The 23,676-nt window shown below is 40.4% G+C and overlaps 4 protein-coding genes across 11 annotated transcripts in view; 3 read left to right on the top strand and 1 right to left on the bottom strand.

Moving 5' to 3' along the window:
• Positions 1–116: 116 nt before the first annotated feature.
• Positions 117–11,801, bottom strand: LOC108023767 (uncharacterized). Of its 4 annotated transcripts, XR_007764481.1 has the most exons (3): positions 11,601–11,801; positions 1,824–1,933; positions 437–1,068 (listed from the first exon to the last, which is right to left on the bottom strand). XR_007764481.1 is itself a non-coding variant. In XM_044094429.2 (2 exons), exons 1-2 carry the CDS (start codon positions 11,616–11,618, stop codon positions 773–775), a joined length of 261 nt encoding a protein of 86 aa, XP_043950364.1. In that variant the 5' UTR covers positions 11,619–11,801; the 3' UTR covers positions 440–772. The 4 variants fall into 4 exon arrangements, 1 of the variants encoding a protein (XP_043950364.1); XR_006368340.2 differs by having other exon boundaries at positions 117–1,933; XR_006368339.2 differs by lacking the exon at positions 1,824–1,933 and having other exon boundaries at positions 117–1,068.
• LOC108024766 (serine/threonine-protein kinase OSR1) lies at positions 3,830–20,183 on the top strand. 4 transcript variants are annotated; one of them, XR_007764480.1, is made up of 3 exons: positions 3,830–3,976; positions 8,051–8,068; positions 16,947–17,077. XR_007764480.1 is itself a non-coding variant. In XM_017094892.3 (2 exons), exon 2 carries the CDS (start codon positions 17,414–17,416, stop codon positions 19,073–19,075), a length of 1,662 nt encoding a protein of 553 aa, XP_016950381.1. In that variant the 5' UTR covers positions 8,053–8,068; positions 16,947–17,413; the 3' UTR covers positions 19,076–20,183. The 4 variants fall into 4 exon arrangements, 3 of the variants coding, with proteins under 3 accessions (XP_016950381.1, XP_016950372.1, XP_050744302.1); XM_017094892.3 differs by lacking the exon at positions 3,830–3,976 and having other exon boundaries at positions 8,053–8,068; positions 16,947–20,183; XM_017094883.3 differs by lacking the exons at positions 3,830–3,976; positions 8,051–8,068 and adding an exon at positions 11,963–12,209 and having other exon boundaries at positions 16,947–20,183.
• On the top strand, positions 3,848–21,809 carry LOC108024784 (E3 ubiquitin-protein ligase RNF181 homolog). 2 transcript variants are annotated; one of them, XM_017094903.3, is made up of 4 exons: positions 3,848–3,976; positions 8,051–8,068; positions 21,163–21,473; positions 21,556–21,809. In XM_017094903.3, the coding sequence occupies exons 3-4, from the start codon at positions 21,165–21,167 to the stop codon at positions 21,688–21,690; spliced, it is 444 nt and encodes a 147-aa protein (XP_016950392.1). In that variant the 5' UTR covers positions 3,848–3,976; positions 8,051–8,068; positions 21,163–21,164; the 3' UTR covers positions 21,691–21,809. The 2 variants fall into 2 exon arrangements, with proteins under 2 accessions (XP_016950392.1, XP_050744303.1); XM_050888346.1 differs by lacking the exons at positions 3,848–3,976; positions 8,051–8,068 and having other exon boundaries at positions 21,063–21,473.
• Positions 21,810–22,027: 218 nt separating this feature from the next.
• LOC108024696 (uncharacterized) overlaps positions 22,028–23,676 on the top strand; it is a 60,175-nt gene continuing 58,526 nt past the window's right edge. The window contains exons 1-3 of the mRNA XM_017094778.3: positions 22,028–22,269; positions 22,891–23,498; positions 23,577–23,657. Of these exons, the coding sequence (XP_016950267.1) occupies positions 22,140–22,269; positions 22,891–23,498; positions 23,577–23,657 (819 nt within the window). The 5' untranslated portion in view covers positions 22,028–22,139. The remainder of the gene's footprint in view (positions 22,270–22,890; positions 23,499–23,576; positions 23,658–23,676) is intronic.

The following is a 23,676-nucleotide window of genomic DNA, read 5'->3' as shown; positions in this document are numbered from 1 at the left end:
TTTAAAATAATTTTTACTCTAGCCGTCCTATTTATTTTTGTGTACGCTGATGCTGATGACATTTATCGGGTTATTTCTTAACTGGCCCCGGCTTGAAATTAAATTCCATGGGAAGATCGGATGAAGAGGGCAAGGCTTTGGTCGTGGACGTGTGCGGCTGCCAAATGAGGAAAATTCAAGTGGCACATGGCACCACTGTAGATTCTAAAGGCTCCCTCAGCAGTGCGAGTCACGCTTTCATTTGCGGCATTGGCCAATATATCAAAGCACTCAAACTGATTGCGTTCAGTAGGGTCCAGAGTCGTTGCAATTGGGTCTTGCAGCCTCCATCAGTGTTGCCAAGGGGTTTTTATATTCAGATGAAATTGGATATTACTAAAGATAAATATGGCCCCGTTTACCTAATTTTGTAGGATTTTTAATATAAAAAAAAAATTAATACACTTTCTTTTATCTCTCAAAATGCAAACTATTTTAAGGAAGGCAAATATTAAAATTTATTTAAAGTACAAAAGGATATTGAACGCAAGTTTAATTACAACCTGAGTCCATTGTTAAAAATATCTTTAAATTTATCCTGGGCCATTTTCCGGGCTTGATTGAGCCTTGGTTAAGTTCAGTGGGACAACACTGGGTCCAGTGGGCCGTTGCATCGTCGACAGCATTATGAGACCCACGCGTTGCAGCGGCACGTTCCACATAACGAAGTCCCATCCAGCCGCCTTGTTTGCTGGTCAAATCCATCACTAGGCTGCCCCATGCTCCCTCGGTTTTAATTGTTGCATAACAATGATCCCTCCGCCTTAATTGGTGTTTCCCTGTCGCCCGGATGACACTTGGTGGAGCGCCAGAAGTGAGTGCTACATGCCACTTGCCACTCGCCACTTGCCACTCGCCATTGAAGGGCTTGTCTTGTGGCAATTATGTGGATGAACCGGTCCTCCTTTCCGAGCCATTGGCTGGGGTCCAGCTTTTGGGGGCCCAAACGCAGGAGGGACTTGCCCCAAAACAACTCCTGATGGCCGGCAATGAATCGTAATTAATGTCAGGCGATTTGGAAGAGGGGCTCTGAGTTGAATCGAAGCCAAGTCGAAATGTTATTACTTTGATGGTGCTTTAAGGGGCCATTATATAAGAATTATTTGTAAAGTAAGCCAATGTAAATTGAATAATATTAGAGAGAGGAATATATAAGAAAATAAATACAAAAAATATATTATATTGCACACCAATAATCCTTCTTTGCTCTGTAATATTAATAAATTAAAATCAATTCAACATGACTAGATTTCCCTCGTATAGCAATGACTCCCTCAGACCTTTTAACCCCATTGCTCATCCCCCTTGTTATTGTAATTCCCTGTTATGATGGACTATGACGCACATGGATTTGCCATTACTTTGGGGATGAAAGTACATACTGCTGCACCCGGCAGCTGACAATTAATTATATGCATTGTTGGCTCGGATTATCTCCCGGCCCACAAGCCCCGTCCAAAATCACCACCCCAGGAGCCCATTTACCCCGTGGAAATACTTTCCACATTTGTTGCGTGCTCACGTAACTCAAATGCCAAACACCTGCAGTTAACACGTTCTCCGGGCTCACAGAGCGGGCCAACAGATCCGTTACCATATCCCTTCGAGTCCCTCGAATACCTCCGTGCCGTAACCCTACTTCCGTAACCCTAGTCGTACCCCCAGCCGCAGTTCGTGCCCCTGCCAAATGGACAAAGCAGCGTTAAAACTGCACTTAAGTCAAACTTGCCAGACAAGTGCCGTGTGGAAGTGGCAAGTGGATGGAGTCGGCGGTGGATACCTACGGTTCTAGGGAGGCGGATGGATGGGTGGCCTACTGGGGTTGCGGTGGAACCAGGAAGAACCAGGAAGGGAATCCAAGCAACCTACACTTCAGAAAATGTTCGCCAAGCTTCTGGAGATTAGAAAGAATTTTTTTTATTTTTAAAATAATATCAGGATGGGAATCCAAAAGAACATTACTAAAGAAATGTTTGAAAAACTGTTGAAAATGTTTTTAAAATTGTATGTTTTTATAAACAAATAAATTTATTTATAAGGCATGTTGTTATTATTTATTAAAAACAAAAATTTAAAGTTTTACTCTTCCGTGTTTTGCAACTATTTTAACAATAAAGTTCGGATTATATGTCACATGTCGTATACGTGATTTTTGCTTTTTTACCTCAGGAAGTTCTTTTTATTTACATAGATCTTTTTCTTTATGTAGTAAACCATTTTAAATGACCTTTTGCCACGGAAAGTAAGCAGTTCTAAAAACTGTAAGGTAAGGTTCCTTAAACAGATTTTGTTTTCACTTTAAAAAAGGTACATTTATTTTCTTAGACTGTAATCACTGGCAACTAAACAGGCATTAAACAGCTGACGTGGCCGTTTTACGAGCGCCCTTCGGTTGTAAAATTTCATTACGAACTAAACGGTTTTCATGGCGTTGGCTGAAGAGCAGTGGTCATCGGACCAAAACCCACACTTCTTACTTTTCTCCGTCGGAATTATCCCTGCAGTCTCGGCCGGACTTTCTTTCTTATGCTAATTCGTGGCGCTCGGACACTTAGTTGATTGGTTTTTGTCAGAGACGTCGTCGCAAAGCGTTGACTGATTGGATTTTGGTCATTTGCCGAAGACCCCACCTCCTTCCATCGGACAGACAGTGATTATGATTACCAGAAGTTGCTCCGTTTTCCTCGGGACTTGCACTTTAAGTTTCAAAGCTACTATGCCCTTATCCATTATTTACGCAATAATCTGGGGTACATAAATCTCGCTTCGGAAGCGTGTCGGCTTCTCAAGGGCGTTTGCCGGCCCCTGTGACCTTGACCCAGACCCATTTTCCGTTTTACATAAAGGGGAAGAGGTGGGAGGCAGTGGGTGGTGGTGTAACATGACCCTAACATTCTGCTGGGAACTTACAGCACTCAAGCTTACAATTTTAAAAGGCTAAAAGTTGAGCGAGAAGGGTTGAAGCTTTTTAACTAAGATTTAATTGTTATACTATTATAAATATAGTTTTTAACTATTTTTTTAAGGTCCATCAAAACAAAGACTAGAGGAGTTTAGTGACTTTCATAGGTCAGCAAGTACTTTTCACTTCCTTTGGAAAAAATTTAATTTCTTACCTAAACATAAAATATAAATATTTTTTACTATTTAAATTTTATTTATTACATTAATATTTCATAATAAACGGGTGGTAATTTTATAATAAAATAAATTATAAGTACTATTACAAAGCGAAAAAAAATTAGTTTTAGCATACAATTTTCGGTAAATTTAGTTTTAGTGCCTACGTACATTTATATATATTACTCCATTTTTCACATTTTAAAATAGATTTCAACGTCTTTCGAAATTTTCTATATTTTTACCTTAGATTTAAATGGAAAAACGCTCTCCTACTTCACAAACTTAAATTGCGCGCCAAACGTAACAGAATTTGGGTCAAGCTTTCTAGTGCGCAGTTATCGATATACTGTCCGATAGCAGTAGTCAAAATGTCGATAACCGTCACCGGGGGCCCCAGCATCGATATCTCATTTGTTTTTGCCGTGCCGTTGAAACGCTTTTTCGTGTCTTGCTGACTTTTCGACTTTTCCGTGTGAATTAAACCCGAAGGGAGACCGAAATCAGCCCAGAAATACCACCTGAAGACACTGAAGGTACTGACCATATCCGGATGGCGAGTTTATTCCAGTGAAGCGGTGAATTCGCCAGCAGAGCAGCCGAAGGCAAAGACAACATTGGAAAAAACGTTTCGTCACGCTGAGAGAGCAGTGGAATTTTTTCGCAACAAACACAATTAAAGGTTGCAGAGCGCAGGAGACGGCGAAAAATCGGAAAATCAATTAGTGAATAATACGAAATCGGTGCAAGATAAGTGCCCGTGTGAAATTGCTTTTTCGGCGATTGGTTTTTCATCGATTTTGCAGAGGAAAAACAGGTTGGTTCTCGCTCTCTTTTCTCTCTGCACCCCACCCCCTAAATCACACTTCCTTTGATTTTTTGTTGTCTTGCAACTGGTTCTAGCAAACTACCGCTGCTTATTCTGTATTGTTTTTTGTGCGATTTTTGTGTTTGAGTTCGCTTTTTGGCCTTCTGCTCTTTAGCATCTCGTTCGTTGCGGAAATTGTATGAAAATACCGGCTTGTTGTCATCTGTGTCAAGAGAGCGGCAGAGTGAGAAAGAGAAATGGTGGGGAGAGCGCGAGCGAGGGTGACTCAGTAACTGCGCTTGTGGTTGTGTGAGGTTATGCGTGTCACACAGTAGCGGGCAAAATATTAGTAAAGGGGAAGTTAAATAATTATTTGTTATAAATTTAGGCTAAAAAATAGTAATTGGAGAGAAAATATTCTACAAATATGTATATTTGTACTCGTAACTGGTTCGGAATGTATGTATCTTCAGGTCAAAGTCAAATGTAACATTTTTTATTATATTTTATTTTAATCCTTTTTTTGCCATTACTTTAAAGTTTTTTTTTCTTTTTAAAAACACCTAAAATGTTCATCCCAAATATAAACTTTATTGAGTTACATAAATATGACCTCGGCTGTACCCACAACTGGAATTGGAACACACGCGTTGCACCTCGCCGACACTCGCGTCCAGCAATATTGCGCCAGTGCCCCGACTTGATTGAATTGCCTGCATTTCTCTTAATTGATACGAACTTCAAATGGACGGGTCCTCAATTAGAGGCGATTATTTTTTTCTGCTTTCCCCATTTCACTCGGAAATTTTCGCAGTTGTGGGTGCAGCAGCTGTTCTTTCAAATTCCCGCGCAATTTGCATTTTCAATTGCATTCAGAGAAAGGGACGCACAGCCAGCGAAAGATTATGCAATGTGCATTCATTTAGCGTGTTATCATCTATTGCAGCCGGTTGTTATTGCAACTAGTTTTGGTCGGTACACATCACCGGGGTTAATTTTCACACACTAATTCCTGAAGGTTAACCATAGTTTCACTTAGGGGTAAATTCAATTTGGTACCCGATGCGGAAGTATGCTTCTTATATCTCTTATCATTCTCATCATTCACTCACTCATTTGAGCTTGAAATAATATTTCTTACTTAAAAGATGGATTTTTGAGTTTATAGATACTATCAAAAGATATCTATGGTCTTATAATTCATAAATTACTTTATAGTATCATTTATTCTCATCATTCACTTACTCATTTGATCTTGAAATAATATTTCTTACTAAAAAGATTCATATTTGGCCCATGAGTTTATAGATACTATCAAAAGATATCGATTGTCTTATAATTTATTAATTGCTTTCTAGTATAGGTACACAACTACCTTACTTTTTTACGTCAATATGTTAATTGTCGGATAATCACTGCGCAACTTAACGAAAACAAACTGCTAAGAACTATGAAAACTTTAGTATTATTGTGAAATCGCTAATCGGGATTTAAGAACAAATAGCTATATAAATCAACACTTATAGCACCTACCCTTTACTATATTCCTTAAGCTTTCATCTTTTTAATAGTTAACACTTAATAAACATTGTTTATGACAAATTAGACAAAACAAAACAAAATAATTAAATGTCTATCGGTACTTTATGGATTTTCTAACACGATTTTAAATAGTATGTTTTTGCACATGTGCCAATTTAATCAGAGCTTTTTAATTATAACAAAGGTTTATTTATTTCCCCCAAGTAGGTTAGGATGGGTTGATTGGCTCATATGGTTCATAGGCGAAAACACTCGAAGAATTTCACATATTACCTGCATGCCAGAGTCGCGTGGCTTCGGCAAATAAAAATCCATTTAAAGCCCATAATAATGGGATTTGGAAACCGCTGCTAATTCGATTGATCAACGGGCTTTAAGGCGCAGAAACACAATGCCATAATCGTGCCATTTACACCTGTTCGCCGCTCAAGTGGCACTTGCCGATTGCCAATTTGCGTTTCTAATTAGTTGCATCCCGTGTCGGCAATTTATGCTCGATGCGGTGCCGCGCGATGCTCGCCCGTCATCGATGATTGCTTAGATAAGTCGTTTGAGTCCATTATACCCGTACTGGCCATTGCCCATGTGACACCGTGCGAACCACGTGAAATTGTCGCCCTTTCTAATTGCCATTTACTAGACTCACACTTGCAGCAATTGTTTTCCATTACCCGTACACTTGGAATAAAGTAAGGCGTGTTTTGATATATTTATTTTTAAATTCGAAGTCTGTTACTAAAGTAAAATATTCATGTTTACTTTGTATCTACATCATCTATGTATCTAACACCTAAAAATGGAAAGATACATTTATTATTTGATGATATATTTCATGTTCTGTACCATTAAAGTGCAGAGAACTTCTCTAAATACTAAGATTTATATAATCTTTCATGCAAAACCCAAGAAATACATTCCAGGCAGTCCCCTTTTTGAGGTGGGGCTGTGACAGTTGCTCCTAAAAATAGTCGCACTTGAGGCCCGATTAGTTGAAGAGGCTATATATAAATTAGTATGTGCCAGCAATCACAGGCGATAAGATTAATCCCAATGCAGGCAGTAAACATTCCAAACAAGACTTTTAAAAAAATTAAAATAAAATAATAAAACTACGACTCGTCGCTTGTTTGGAAACCAATTAAATTTTTAAAATCATTTTAAACCGAAAATCATGCTGTCCCTGCCCCTTGCTTTCCATAAAACACCTAAATAATTTACTGAGTTTTTTGCTTCGACCACATTTCACATCATGCATTTGTTGTTTGTCGAGAGGACAACTGAAATCTAAGCATCTGCCATAAATTTAAGCGCAATTTGTTTGTCTTGCATGTCATTTTGTTGTCCACAAAGATTTCGCATTTAATACGCTCACAATTTTCCAATTTGTTGTCGTTTTATGCGGCCGGAAAATGTTTTTAATGGGTTTTACAGCACGTGCCGTCTGTTTTTGTTATTGTCTCCGAATGTGGCAAATACGCAGCATAGCCTTTGTTTATAATTTATGGCAAGTTATTAAAGTGCGCAGCTGTTTTGTCTATGCAAAAGCCATATCCCAGTTCATAAAGAATCCAGCAATGTGCTGGATTTATGCTCGCCAAATATGACTGATATGTATGTTTTTATTTTTGTTGGAAAAAGAATATATTGCATAAAAGATTTCCTGGGATTAGAGTATATTTTTCTATTTTTTACCGCTTTTGTGGTTTGAAATGTTGGATAATAAAGATAAATAAAACGACAAACAGTCATCTTTATGGACTAAAATAATATTGATTTGTACCGATAAGACGTCACCAATATGTGGCAAAGACGTCAATAAATGCGATTTTAGCACATTTCGATGGCCGAACCTTAAAAAGAAAATTCCTAGAAAATAACCAAATCTAAGAAAACTTGCGCAATTAATTACTACCCATATATTTGGGCGACATTAACATTGTATTTTTTTGGCTGCAGTTAGATACAAATTTTGCGATCTATTTTGCCATTTCATTATTTATAAACGCCATTCGCTTAATTGGTGGCAACAGGTGCCACACCTGCCCCTGCTACCGCCGAAAAAAACCCACTCTTGGCTTCGGCATTATGACCACTTTTGGCACAGAAACTGGTGGCACCTCGATGCTGCACTCGTGGCCATCGGCTGCTCATAATTTATTTGCATGCGGGATAAGTTTATATTTATTGGCATGAAGATAACTTTTGTGGCCACATTCGAGACTCATTTATTTTTAGTTGCCTCCATGCCGCTCCGCCAGTGAAAAGTGGCAGCGAAATCGTGTCGTAAATTATTCGCACATTTACAAATCAAAATTTATGTGCTCTAATTATTTATTATTTATTCGCCCCCTCTTGAAAAATATATTCCCGATCTCTTACATGTCGATAGAGATTTTCGTTTAAATTTTATGATAGCTTGCGATAAATAAATGTGGATTATATAAACGGGGCTTTATTTATCTTTTATCGTATTTTCTTTTTTAATATTAAAACAATTAATTGACAAGTTTTTCTAACCTTTTTATTATCTTATTGTTACAGATTTCAAGAGGCGCTCTGGTAAGTAAATAATAAGTTATTTACTTGAATATAATGGAGCATTAGAAGTAGTCCAAAAATGCAAGTACTCACTGGCTTCTTAGCTCGAAATTCCATTCCTTTAAAAGGAAGTTAAAAATACTAAAATTAGTTGAACATGCTTTAAAATTTAGTCTCAGAAAGAGGAAGGACTTTGAGTTAGTTGTGTGATTCTATAGACAAATTAGTCATCGGAAGGGGGAATCTTATAATAAAGTCATTAGGAAAGCACAATTCCATAGAGTATAGCTTATGAGCAGACGAAACGCATTAAACTGAAGTGCAATCGACGAAACCCAAATCTTAATGGCGATCTAAAATCGAAATTAAATCGCGTTAGGTAAGGGTTCAGTGGGTTTCGAGGGGTGGGGAACCTATCCGGTGGGTCACGTTCTGCTCGGCGCTAATCGCTCAATTTGCCTCACTGCTAGCACGCGGAAATGTGTGGGAGGGCATGCGAAAGCGTTTCACTCGCGAAAACCCGGTGACAGTCATACACTGGCAAAAAACCACTAAACAACTTCAATGAAATATATAATTATATATATATAAATGAAAGTTTGAATATATAGGCTGGTTCAGAATATATCAAATTTATTTTAAAAGAATATTGTATTGTTTTTTAAAGAAGTTATGATATGATAAGTTCTTTAACAGAACTTGGAATAATATTCAAAATTTTAATCCTTGTGCTGATTTCTAAAACTAAGATCATATATTCTGTCTTAAAAACTGTTTTCTTGGCTGTTTAATAAAATAATATTGTAACTTAGCTTAAATTGGTATATTATGATAAGGTTTTCTGATTCCTTGGCAGCTTAGTTTCAAAACCATGATATTATTTCCGATGTTATATCATGTATTACCTTGGAGAGCCATGGAACAATTAGTTAGACCACTTCTGCAAGGTTGCCTAATATGATCCCTAAGTGATCTCTTGGTAATATTGTAAATAGTATTTCCCATATTAAAACCCGTTTTTCTTTGCAGTGCAGGGAAAAACGAGCACAGTGAGGCAATGCTAATTAAATTTCGCTAGTCGGGGCACGGCGCCCTCAGTCTTAATTTGTTTGCATGCTCGGTCGAGCGGAAAAACAACAACAAATTGGCATAATGATCTTGTACGATCGGCGGCAGCATGGTGATGATGATCATGCTGAACGGACTGGCAGGCGGACTTGTTTCCCCGCGGCTCGTTCAATTGCTGTTCTGACTTTGAACTTGCCCCGTTCGGTGCGCTGCCCGCCTGTAATTCACAATTTCTGCACCGAGGGATCGACAGAGCTCCCCCTGTACAGTGTGTAGTATCTGAGCGATCTGGGCAGCACTTCCTACCCACTCAACGTGACGTTCGGCGATTAAATTTAGCCACAATGCCAAGCGAAAGAACGAAACTATAACTGGGCTCCGGGCTTAATGTGGAACGACATTTCAATTGCGATGGCTATTTTTAGGCATTGTCATCTCGCCGTCTCGGCTTAACGATTTCTTTCTTTTTTCCATTTTTCTTTTTTGCATATTGAGGGGCAACATTAAATCTCTCGATTGTGTGGCTTGCGGCAAGGTTAAGCTGCATTGTATAACAAATTCACTCTGAGTAAGAGCCCCCTCCCAAAACCATGATAAACTTTGAGCAGTCAATTCTTTTCACATATGTATTACTTGGCTTTGTAACCAGAAACCTTAATTAACTTAACCCCAATTGTCTTAAAACCCAATTGTTATTTGGTTTTTAAACAAGAAACTTTAATTCGTAGTAAACAAAGCAATCAAAAATATCTGTTTTGAAAGTTATACATCTATCCAGAAGGGTTTCACTTATGAAATTGACTTGTTTTCGATTCATTTAATTTTCCCTTTGAATAATAATTTCGAGTAATGAAACCCATTATAATTTCTGTCATATCTCTTCCCCAAACATTTACTTCCTGCAATTTGCGCAGCACTTTGAACCCATTGAACTGAAATACCCTCGAACTGGGCAAAACAATTTGCGTCCAAGAATATTGATTTATTCACTGCTATGTTTTTTAATTTACTGTGCGAAAAGTGCTTTTTGTCGAGTGCAAAAGTCCCAAACGTCCTTGCCTTGAGAAACCGACCGACTGCGAGGGAAATCACATGAGATGTTGACCAGCAAATTGAACCGAACATGTGAGCTATGATTTAGCTGATGGGGGATGGCACACGGCAAATTTTTTGAATTTTTCAAGAAGTATATACGCATTTGTTTATACAAATGTATAGGGTTTCGCGAGCCAAAAATATATTTTAAAAAGGCTGCGAAAGTAGATGTTTACCAATTTGTTTTTCCGTTATAAGCTAGTGAAAAGAGTTGTGAATTTTATGCGGATTAATTCAAAATATACAACCAAAGCACATTCACTGGATCCCAAGTACAGTAACTAACCCGAATTTATAATAAGCATCAAGAAAAGCTATATATTTATTTGGTAGGCGGTATCTCAGAGCCCGAACACTTGGCCATAAATTTCGTCTAGTGCCATAGCCGCCTATATATAGTACACATATCCACTATAGTTTTTACTACACGAATTAGGTTCGCTGTGGTTCATTCATTATAGCTGGCCCCCAACTTGCTGTGGTCATTCATGAGTTTTCCCTCATTTTGATGTCACCGACGTCACGCCAGAGAGCGTTCGTTTCGCAAAAGTTATTGACCAACGCCTTGTACATGGACTATAATACCTTTTGAAACTGAAATAAATGGTGCTTTTCGGGGTTCAGAACCCATCAACCTTTGGCCCGCCCACACACGTGTCATCTACCACTGGGCGCTAATTAAATCGCGGGTTTTCGGCTTCTTTTTGGCGCTCTTTGTGTGTCAAGGGTTTTTTTTGTTTTTTGAGGGCGTTCGATCACTTGACTCGTATTGCCGGTGCGCATAAAAAGTAAGCCACGGGTACAGATATAGATATATTTACGATTTGCACAGCCTGACAAATTTCACACATTTCGACTTTCAACGTTTGTTGGCTTGCATACAACAAATTCCCTTGTTAAAAATAATATAACCGCCGAAAAAGGGGGGAAAAGAGGAGGTGCTTACCTATAAACAAGAATTTAAAAATACCCATTCTACAAGCCGTATGCAAATTTGTTAAAATAATAACAACATCAAACTTGCGCAGGTCTTTTTGGTTGAAGGAGAATTACCCCGGGTACAGAGATGCTAAAAACTAGGTAAATTTGGTAGAAAGACGTAGGTAAAGGTTTACTAGAGGTAGGATTTATTTTCCTAATACAAAAAATATTCCTAAAAATATATATATTTTAATAATAATGAAAGTATTGGTATATATACTTCTCATTACAATTTTTATCTCCAAAAAAGTCGTTAAAAATATCTTATTTGAGGTTGTTATTAAAAAATCACTGACGAACTAAATAGAACTAACGAGAACGTAAATAGAAACCGAAACTTCCAGGAAAATCCCCTGGCAAAGGCATTTTAAGTTGTGGACAGGGGCAATCAGTCATGCAAATTACTTACCAGCTGGGCTTTGGCCATAAAGCCCGTCAAATCCGAGCCAAAGTCAGCCGATATAGACACAGATACGGAGACGAACACAGGCACATGGATATGGATACAAAGGCGGATACTGAACTACTAACTACCACTAACTAACGCCGACGCGTTGATGGAGGCGGCAAAATTTCGCACATTTATTCCGTCGATCGGCGACGGCGCTTTTCTATAGTATCGTTGTTATTGCTCCGCCGCTGTCGTCGTGCTCCGCCATTTGTAGAGCTTATTTAATTTTTATTGTTGTTTATTGCTTAACGAAAAAAAAGACCGTTCATTTTAAATGTTTGATTACAACGATTTGTGTGAAGTTCAGTCGAATTTGTGATTTCCGCGCTGGAGGAGCGGCCACTCGGCGATCGCGAGCGATGCGATCTAGAACTGCAATCGGATCGAATCCCCATCGCAGTTCCGTTGATAACCCAACTCAGTCACTCTCGAGTGTCGCGTGTGATCGAAACTACATCCGCAGTGGAAATTCCAGCTGAAAAACATTGAAACCCAAAGAAACAAAGCTCTGAAACAAGTGAAAACCAGTCAAAATGCAGCTACTAAACTTGGTGTGCCTCAAGCAAAGTGGGTTGAAATCAAACATGAACAATCATTTTCCCAAGTTAAATATCACAAAAGCATTTCCCTTTTGGCTTGCCAAAACAATTTCGATTTTCCACCATCGCTGAAGTTATTTCTCATATGCCCCGCATTTGTCATTTCATAATCCAGAAATAATGCCTGCTCATGGCCTAATGCAAATGGCTAAATAAATGATACCTGCTTGATAGATAGGAGGGTGAATTTTAAATGCGTTTTTGTGTTTAATGGCGAAAACTGATTTCGGCCAGGGAATTTCCCGAATTCTGTTTGTGATTCATTTCCAGTCGGGTTCGGGATAATGAAATTAAAAATTACGGCCACAAAAAGCTTATAAATATGTCAGAAAGAGATTTATAATTTACCTAAGCGTTGTGACTCGAATGAAATTTAAATGCCTTAAAAACATGGGGTTTTAAAGTGTTGGAAGGGAGAAAAATATTGCAAATATTCATAAATTTATTTTTCTCATGAAGAATATGTAAAATATATTCCCCTTCCGCTGATTGATCGTTTGGAACCAAGAGCAAAAATCGGAACACGAAAAGATCTCAACCCGTAGGCTAGATGGATTTATCAATGCCAGAGCAATGAGTATTTTTCTGAAATCCCAACAGCCACTAAATGCAAAAACAAGGAATCAATTACTCTTCCACATGACGCGCTGAAAAGTCGCCACTAGCGGCCAAATTAAAGATCTAATCTAAACAAACAGTCACTTGGGCACTTGGCCATGTTTCGTACTCACCGCTTACACATTATGGCCATAGTATCGAGTCATTTGCGAAGAGTATTTCATTCTAGCAAACTGCAATTCAAAGTTCAAGCAACTCGTAAATGTGCCAATATTGAAATTATGCCGTAAAATGCACTGCAACATTGAAGTTTTAAAAATACTCACGAGTATTTTTATAATTTATTTGCTTTGGCAATTTGTAAACGCAGAGTGCAATAAACGCAAAATGTGTTAACCGAATGAGAATGAGATTTTTAAATACATCCATCTACCTGACTGAATGGGGATACATTAGCTGGATTGCGAGGCAATTAGGCAACTGAATCATTTTGTTTTAAGGTCGTAATTAGCCGGATGGAAAATTAGTTGTTAATTTAGTAGTAGTACAAACTGCTCATTAATAGAAAATACTACTATTTTTCCCAGTCTTTAATAAAACTATCTATTTCATTTCCTAAAAAAAATTATATATTACATTTAAACTTATAAAAGAAAGAATGATTATATAAGGAATAAAACAACAAAAAATACAGCAGCCCAAGAACATGTTTCCGAATATCTTAAAAATAGTTCTTATGCTTATCGAAAAGTATTTCCTATTCGACTGCTCCTTCATTTTCCGATCCATTTGGATTTATACGCACTGCGGGGATGACGATCACCTTTTCGCTTGCCAGCCCCAAAAACCCGCCCCCTTTCGCCGCCCCTCGAGACTGTTTGCCATGGCCGAACTGCATTGGAAATTATATGCAAATAGAAAAACGAGACGGAGACGTTCTAAAAATAAACGCACCACGCAAAAATCGGCATTGTGTGTGTGCGAATATCTTATTTTTATAAGTCTTCAGTCTTCTGCGGTCTTCGACGATGGCGCATTTTTATGCAGAGCAGAAAAGAATTTCACGCTATGGCCAATGCAAACTGCCGATCCCATAATCCACCTATAGATACAAAGATACAATGTATCTATACGTCTGCCTGGGCTCTGTGGCTGGGCTTTTGTGGATGCAATCTACGAATTTTCCATGATGACTGTATGGCGCTTGGAGTGCCCCCCACAAATTAACCCCCCTCCCATTCAGTTAACCCAGTTATCTTACCCACGGAGATAGCGAAATGGAAGAGGCAGAGAAAAAGAGCGGCAGATACAGATACTGGAGTCCACTTTTGTATCTGGGTGCGGTATGGAAAGCACACACGTCTGTTGTATCTATGCTCCCCTTTTTGGGACTTTCGGTCTTTATTGTTGCTAATTGTTTTCGCCTGTTGTTATTATTGCCGCTGGAAACGTTTTTAACTTATCGTGCGCGTCAGAGCTGATAAAATCCGAGTACACAAGGTGGGGGGGGGGGGGGGGTAAATTGAGTGGGGGCAAGCCAGGGGAAAACCTTACAAATGGTAATGTCGGCCATGCCGACATTGCAGCATTGACTTTTTCACATGCAAATAGTATTTTACTAATATTGTATCTCATTGCTTTTTTCCAATTCTTAAATGCAAGTTCATTTTTACAATATTTTACATGTATTAAATGTTTACTTTTTTTACATTTTTCTATAACATCTTTTTTTTTAATTTTGAAGTGAAAGCTTGTTTTGATCTATGACACCCACTGTGCGACAGCTTAACCCGCTCTGGTGCTCTTTGCCTCTCTTCTTCCTCATTCTTTTCTTCGTGCAACCGCAGACCGGCGCCTCGCTACCACCATCACCCTACCTCCCCTTTGCGCGCTGTTGATATTTGCTCAATACATTTATTTTTGTATTTTTCTAGTTTCGGGTTATAATATAATATTAATACACTTCACCCTTTTATTAAAAACTACTTAATTTTTTCAGTTTTTCAGTTTCGTAAAGTTAAAATTGATATCTTTAATATACTAACGTGTATTCAGATATAATTTTTTTTATCAAAACTTGGTAGACTAGGGTAGGGTATCTGCAAGTCGGATGTCTCGACCCTTCTTTGTTTTTCTCTTATTCTTGTTGGCGCACTTGTTACGACGCCGGCGTCGACTGCGCTGCCTTGGTGTTGGCTTTGCCGTTGCGTTTGCTGCCCTGCTTTTGCGCGCTCATTCGTTGCGCGGCTTTTGGAACGATCGATTCGCTTCCCAGACGAGAGATCGCGACGGACGGAACGGAACGAAACGGAAAGGGAACGGAATATATCGAATCTGGAAGGCGCGCGTGCGTGGATCAGAGGGAAGAAGAAGCAGCAGCATCATAAATCGTGTAATTAACTCCTCTGCATTTTGCGTAAATTGTTTTGATTTGCTCAGCGAGAAATCAATAAAGCTCGAATGAAAATTGATTGAACTGCCAAGTGTGTGCGTGTGTGAAGTCGTGTGACAATGCTTATCAGTTGCACATGATCGAGTGTCTCTCTCGCGCTCTCTCTCTCTCTCTCTTCTGATATTGATTTATTATGAAATTTTTCTGCAGGAAATAAGAATATTCGATCATATTTTCCAGTTAAAACGGTATTTTCACAGTTTTTATCGGCTAAAAATATTGATACAATGTATTCTTGATTTTTTTCTATTTTCTTGTTCTTCACATATGTATTTTCTTTTTTTTTAATTTTTGTTTACAACAAAACAACTTGTTTCTTTTGCTTTTGTTCACTTAAAAAATAGTTTTCTGCTTAAATTAGCTTTCTTATTCTGCCTTTTGGTTGCCAAGTGTTTTTTAGAGGCCATTTCCTGTCTCCCTCTCTCTTTGCACTTTGTTTGTTGTGTAAACATTTAGTTTTTTTTTTCCTGGCGCATTATTCTCTATTTGACTTGGCCTAAGTGTTAAATTGCGAAGTTCGCTACGTATTCCCATTTTGTTGGCCCAAAAAGTTAGTTGGCTTAATTAAGTGGCACATGACACGTCCGATAACTGGAATCGCGTTTTCTTTATCGCTGCTGTCGTAGTTATCGAATTGCGGTATTCTTTTACCGTTCTCTACCGCAGGCTTATCGTGTTTTCGAGATGTAATCAAAAGAGAAGAGACGGGGAATAGCAGGAATTGTAAACATTTTAGCTTGAAAACTTAATTACAATTTCCACACACACTTTATCTATGTTGTAGCTGGGTTATTTTGGTTGTTGTTTTTATTTGCTGCTATAAATAGCTCAATGCGGTCATTGGTCCCGCTCGCACATTCTTCGCTCTTTCTCTGCCCTCTCCCTCTTTCATTCATTCCATTCCATGCGATTGAACTTTTTTCTATGCTGCTTGGTGTAAGAGAGCGGTAGATCTTAAGAGAGAGCAGATATCACAGATACAGTCGAGGGCGTCCAAAGTTGAACGCTCGCTGAACAGTGGTGTCCCGAAAAATTTGGTACACTTTGCACATTATATTCATGAAACGAAATCTTATCAGCGAAAACGTGGAAAAATTTAGCATAAAGCCCGAGGGGGCTGGGGCGGTACAATTCAATTCCCCAGTACGGCATGTGTCGGGCGTTAAACGTTTGTGTTTTTTTCTTCCAAAACGTGTCGGGGTAATTCCCCTCGCAACAATAAAATCATTTTGTTTTTGGGTTTATTTTTATTTCGCTAAATTATTCTTTGTAGATATGACCAGATTTTATCAGTGAATAATTTGGAATATTATGAATGCACGTTCTCAGAACCGGCTACGATTATAAGTTATTTAGATAGTGTTCTGGCTTTTACATTTTAACAAGAAATTACTCTGTATTCATTAAAAGTAACTAAAAATGATCAATCCAAAATGATGTTATTACTAATCGATTTCTCACAGAACACCATCGAATATTTCAAAAAAATCCATATTAGATTCCTTCCACACCTTGCCCTTGTCTCCTGGTTTCCTCGTTATCTTTCTGCTTTATACAACTCGACTTCCTCTGAAAAACCCCGAGTCTTCCTTGAGCATCTCGTTGATCATCTCCCCCGTAGTCGTTTGCTTTTTTAACGATAAACCAAGGCAAGGCCCCTACTTTACCCCGTTCTGATTTCTTCTCCTCTTGCAGAGGTGGCACACATCGCCAACAACAACAACAACAACCAGAATCCAAGCAAAGAATCTCACGAAAGAGATCCGAAGGATACAGGAATCTTTGGTTGCTTTGCCAAGAAGGAAGATCAGCAGCAGCTCAATCCCAAAAAGGAACACTCCGAAGGACACAGAGAAAGTTCCCACTCGGGCAGCTACAAAGTACAGAGAAAGGAGCAAGAGCAGCAGAGGGAATCGGAAAACGAGCATCCATCCGTTTACCGGCAGCAGGACGAGGAGTTTCATCCGATACAGAAAGAGGAGGAGGAGTTTCATCCCACAGAAAGGGAGAAGCCCCATAGAATATCCCCGCCAATATCGAAGCAGCCCCGTCCGCGAAATACGACGAGATCGCAAAGTCAGCCGGCCATAAACAACCGACGACGTCCAGGAACCCCGCCACCACACACAACCGCCGCTGGAAACGGAACCGGAAGCAGGAGCATGACCTCCATACCCGCCAATCTGTCTAGCAATAATGTGGCTGGAGCGGCAACCCTGGCAGGTGCTGCCGTGCCGCCAGAGAAACAGCCGTGGCCCAACTCCAAGGACGATTACGAGCTGAGGGATGTGATTGGCGTGGGAGCCACAGCCGTGGTCCATGGCGCCTACTGCATACCCAGGAACGAGAAGTGCGCCATCAAGCGCATCAACCTCGAGAAGTGGAACACGTCCATGGACGAGCTGCTCAAGGAGATTCAGGCCATGTCCTCTTGTTTCCACGAGAACGTGGTGACCTATCACACCTCGTTTGTGGTGAGGGAAGAGCTCTGGCTGGTGCTGCGTCTCCTGGAAGGTGGCTCCCTGCTGGACATCATCAAGCACAAGATGCGGACGGCGAATTGCAAACAGGGCGTCTTCGACGAGGCCACCATAGCCACAGTGCTCAAGGAGGTGCTCAAGGGACTGGAGTACTTCCACTCCAACGGGCAGATTCACCGAGACATCAAGGCGGGCAACATCCTGATTGGCGATGATGGCACCATCCAAATCGCCGACTTCGGCGTGAGTGCCTGGCTGGCCACTGGCCGGGATTTGTCCAGGCAGAAGGTGCGCCACACCTTTGTGGGCACACCCTGCTGGATGGCCCCCGAGGTGATGGAGCAGGATCATGGCTATGACTTCAAGGCGGACATCTGGTCCTTCGGCATCACAGCCATCGAAATGGCCACGGGCACGGCACCCTATCACAAATACCCGCCCATGAAGGTGCTTATGCTGACCCTGCAGAACGATCCGCCCACCCTGGACACGGGTGCGGATGACAAGGACCAGTACAAGGCCTATGGCAAGACATTCCGCAAGATGATCGTCGAGTGCTTGCAAAAGGAGCCGTCGAAGAGGCCCACGGCCAGTGAGCTGCTGAAGCACGCCTTCTTCAAGAAGGCCAAGGATCGCAAGTATCTCACCCAGACGTTGCTGCAATCCGGACCCAGCCTGGAGACCAGGGTGCACAAGGCGGCGAAACGACAGCCCGGTGCATCGGGTCGTTTGCATCGCACGGTGACGGGCGAATGGGTGTGGTCCAGCGAAGAGGAGGACAATGGCGGCTCTGTGTCCGGCTCGGGATCTGGCGGTGGACGAAAACACCCCTCTTCGGACTCGGACTCCGAGGACAGGCCCATAAACCGGTTGGAGAGGGCCGACTCCTCGGACAGCGACCAGGAAGAACCGTCTCCCGAAATAACGCATAGTGTTTCTTCAGCCACAGTGACGCCTGGAGCTCCCGCAGCAGCGCCCGCTGCCGCCGCCCAAGAGCTAACAGCTGGCCTGGCTCAGCTACCATTACCCAGCGATTCCGCCGGCGAGGCGCCCCCAGTCAATCTTGTCCTGCGCATGCGCAACTTGCGTCGCGAACTCCACGACATTCGCTTCGAGTTCGTGGTGGGCAAGGATACGGCCGAGGGCATTGCCACGGAACTAGTCGATGCGGGTCTCGTCGATGCCCTGGACACTCACCCGATGGCCCAGCACCTGGACCAACTGATAGCGGCCAGTGCCACGATGAAAACGATTACTTTCCAGCTGAGCTCAGGCGTGCAGCCGGGCGAGGTGCCCGACGAACGATCGCTAGTTGGCTACGCGCAGATCTCCATCACGGACTAGTGATCCTCCCCGGAGCACGGATCACAGTCAAGCCTAACCCATCACAAGAGCATCCCAAACACCACTACAGCACCAACATCCCCGATTGAAACCAAGCCAGTCTGATGATACGTAAGGCCAGGAGGGTTCGGGATCAGGATGCGGGACTCCCCAACTGGAGGGCCGTTGCCGTTTGCTGCTTTTAGCACTAGACTAGAACTAACTGTATATGCTAGTGATAGATCTTAACGCGAGCTGATCGTTTACTATATAGAGAAACTATCTATACAAAAGTATATATGTGTAAAGGGATGGGTCGATGTTGGTTGACATCGATATCGTAGAGAAAATCAGATTTTTGAAGCTATTGGTATAATACAATTTAAAGAACTTTTAAGAAAATGGCAGTGAGGAGATATAGGTGCTCGATACACTTAACAATCAGTTGAAATGTTACCATATTTATTTATCCAACCAGAAACTCGGCCCATCCTGAAGTTTTATATACGCCTTACCTACTATACAAATCCTTTGCGCATTGTAATTAATCCATGTGCCCGCTCTTTCGCCCCCTTGTTTTGGCCCCGCTAAAGTAGCTAAAGTAATTGAAGAATCGTGTACTTATTTGTTTTCGTTTCGTTCGTCCTTAAGTAGCTCTGTACATACACCGCCCACATATATATCTATATATAGCTCTTGTTTTTAATTAGCCCACTGAAATCAGTAGATCCTGATGTAGTCCTGCCTTTATATATCGTTTACCGATCACCGATCGCTCCCCCGCCAGGCGCCTCTAATTTATTCTCTAGCAATCTAAACTACTAATGTGTAAAGCCTAGCGCCTAAGTCTTGTTTTTGTTTTACTCTTATTATTTTATATTTTACCTTATTTTAATTTATCGCTCTGCTCTGTCTACCCACTGTATGAGTTTTGCATAAGATCGCAGGAGGATGTAATCTTTAGGTGAGGCCAGAGGAAGATGCCGAGAGAGTACAGGAGAGTAGAAATTATGATTCAAGCTCTGTAACTACCTTGAAGTAAATCGTAAATCAATTACTTTAAAAATGAATATTATTAAACATCATATAGTTAAAGAAAGAAAATCACAAAAAAAGAAACGAGAAAGAATTACCTTTTGTGTTTTTATTGGCCAATATTTAAGTTGAAAATGGAAAGCGGACTTATATGGTTTTGAAATTGGAGGGGGAAAGTTATTGAACGTGAAACGTTGGGTGATAGCCTTATAAAAGAAGTAACCTTTAAAATTTCTAAAGAATCAGCATGTTTAAAATATGAATTTTAAGCTCTCAATTTCCTAGAGGTGTTGGTGTGTTGAAAAAAAGACCTTTTCAATAAAATTGGTCGCTAATACCAAACCACTGTAGTAATTCAATTTTTTAGGAAGTAAACAAACTTTTTTTTAACTTTTCATCTTTATAAAACTCAAAGAAATGCGACAAAAAATCCTAACAGCTTGGAATAGAATTCTTGCGAAGTACTTTTTAGCTCTTCCAGATTAGTACAGTAAACCATCGATATGCTCACGTAAAAAAGAAGCCAGTGTTTGCCTGTAATTTTAGAGTTTTTAAAATGCATTGCTGGGCTACCAGCCACTAAACAAATGATTTTAGGCCTAGAAAAACACATTACTTGCAAGCGTTTTAAATGCAAAGACCTCTAGAAACTTAGCTATAACGTTGGTGTAATAAAGATAATCTCATGGAGTTTTAGCCCAGATTGAGTGTTATCAAATGTATACGAGAAACTCGAATTTGAAATAAAAATAACATTTGGCTCCTAATAATCGGGTTGTGGTCTATAATATCTAATAATATGCTATGGTTAAAGTATTACAAATTGATGAATGGATTAAAACATTTGTATTTCAACTTCAGAAATATTTTTTAATTTTGAAACACAAATAAAAAAAGCATTTCAGATTTTTCTATATTTTAACTTGCAAAATTCAAATCAATCAAGTCATATTATTAAAAATGTATTTTAAAGATCATAGGGCTTGGAAAATATATAGCTCAGAAGCCTTCAAGAGATCTGGGATGTGGGGCCTTTACTTTCAAGTTATCAACTTCGATTTCTGCTACCACAGCCATGTCGGACTACTTCGAGGAACTGGGACACGAGCCCACTGGGCCGGAGGGAGCCAATGATTTGGCCAGAAACTTCCGACGCCTCCAGGTGCTGGCCATAATGAACGGCATCGACATGGAGATCGAGGTGCCGGAGGCCTCCAAGCGGGCGATAGCAGAGCTCCCGGTCCACGAGATTCTCGCCTCGGAGGTGGACGGGGACTTGGAGTGCTCCGTGTGCAAGGAGCCTGCTCAGGAGGGGGAGAAGTACAAGATCCTTCCCTGCAAGCACGAGTTCCACGAGGAGTGCATCCTGCTCTGGCTGAAGAAGGTAATGCGGGGAGAAATATAACTAATTTTTAAAAATAAAAAAGTACCTTTATTGTAAACCTTATATTTTATCACATGTGCAGACCAATTCCTGTCCCCTGTGTCGCTATGAGTTGGAAACGGATGATCCTGTGTACGAGGAGCTGCGAAGGTTCAAGCAGGACGAGGCTAACCGAAGGCATCGCGAGAACACTATTATGGATTCCATGTTCGGATAATTCGGTGTTTTAATTGAGCAATGCATAAAAACCATTTTTGTAAAGCGGTTCTGGGTCAAATTTTCAGTTTGTGATGGAATAAAGGCGTTTTTGGGGAAATTAAATATTTCAATGGAAAATCGACCGATCCTTTCATTTGTTTGATGAAAGTAAGTATACATTTTATTTTAAATATCTTACTAAATATGGATATGAAAGTAAAAGCGTTACATTTTAAATCTGTTCCCACTTCAATAAGTATCTTTGAGTCTTAAGAGACATCGATTGATCGATTATAAAGTTATCGATACAAGCTTCAAGGATTTGCCATCTCTAACTCTTTCTCCTCTTATTCGCCGGCGTGCCTGCTAAAAAGTTTCGCGTTTGGAATCTTCGTGCTTCCCTTAAATATCCCCAAAATAAACAAGAATATATAAAATAAGTGCTTTTATTTCTCGCCTTCAATCAAAATGATTGCCGACGACAGTGGCGTAAAGCATTTTGACCGCAAGTTTGTGGCGTCCAACCTTAAGAATCTTCTGCGCTGTCCAAAATGCACGAAATGTTATACCTACTCTTATAATAATAATCAGGGAGAAGGTAAGTAAAATGCTTTAATGATAAACCAAGGGATTGTTTGGTTTATAGTTGGTAAAAATCCATTCTTAAGAGAGACTATTTTGGTGCCATTTTTTGTGTTTATGAATGAGGCGTCTGTGAACAGTGTTGCCAGCTTCAAATTAGGACAAACGCAAACAAGAAAAATGTTAAAGATCCTAAGAAATAAGTAAAGTTCTTTTTGATACCTAATAACTAGATAAATACTATTTAAGCTGATTTTTTTTGAAGTTATAAAATATTATTATGGGTTCTAAAATCTTAAAAGGTCAAGTTGTCATCTCTAATCCGTTATAAAGGGTTTTACATTACTCCATAGCTTTTGTCAGTTCTCTTTGGTTCGCTTTTCTAAACATTAAACATTGAGAAAAATATTGGAAAATATTAACGTACTTTTACTTTTTTATATCATATAAAACACTTTATTTTATTTTATTTTATTTTATTTCACAAAGCAATGCTCATCTGCGTACCAACCAACCTTTAAATATATAAATATTTGTAAAATTACATTTAAAAAATAAAATAAGAAACAAAAACGCATATAAGCTCTCTCAACATTTTGAATACATTTTTAAATAACTTTATACTCCGATTACCCAGAGAGTCATCGACCCTTTCTGCTGCCTTGTGGTCATAATCTGTGCGAGAGCTGCGTGTGGAGCAACCGCCAGGATCTGAAATGCGCCGTGTGCCAAACGCCGGCTTCCCCCATCATCAAGTCCAAGGATCCGGCCAAGAAGTCCTCCGCCAATGTGCGGGACTACTACGAGCTGAACTACCATGTGCTGGGGGAAACCAGCAGCCTTAGTTACTTCCGCCGATTCGCCTCGCAAACGACCAACAAATCCCTGACCCTCAGCTCCATCAGCGAAGATGTTGTCCAGGCCACCAAGTGCAGCGAATGTGGAAATGCAATTGCCAACGGCGAGTGCAGACAGTGCAATGCCTCCTATTGCCGCCGCTGTTTCGAGGCGGTGCACAACCACAGTCGCGTCCTGAAGGCGCACGTCTTCCAAGTCGCACAGGAGGCCCAGTCCCGCAAGGGATTGCGGGTGGGCAACCAGTTCTTCACACTGCCCACCAAGAATGAATGCCATCATCACCGCATGCCGAGGAACATGTACTGCCTGAACTGTAAGCGGACCCACTGCCCGGCGTGCATCTCCGTGCTTCACCGCGGGCACCGCACTAAATCGCTCTTGGATATGGTTAGTACAATAGGAAACATTGTATTATGATAATACCGTATAAGTTTATCCCAACTAAATACATTTTTGTCCCTTCAGAATCAACGTTATGCTTCTGAGATCCCGACGTCCTTGGATTCATTGAATTCCGCCCTGCTCAACATCCAAAATGGCCAGGAGGTAAGTGCTACGACATATT

This window comes from Drosophila biarmipes, chromosome 3R (genome assembly GCF_025231255.1).
Source record: "Drosophila biarmipes strain raj3 chromosome 3R, RU_DBia_V1.1, whole genome shotgun sequence".
In the NCBI taxonomy this organism is placed as follows: domain Eukaryota; kingdom Metazoa; phylum Arthropoda; class Insecta; order Diptera; family Drosophilidae; genus Drosophila; species Drosophila biarmipes.
The sequence above is the reverse complement of the archived record's forward strand: the minus strand, read 5'-3'. Positions and strand labels throughout refer to the sequence as shown.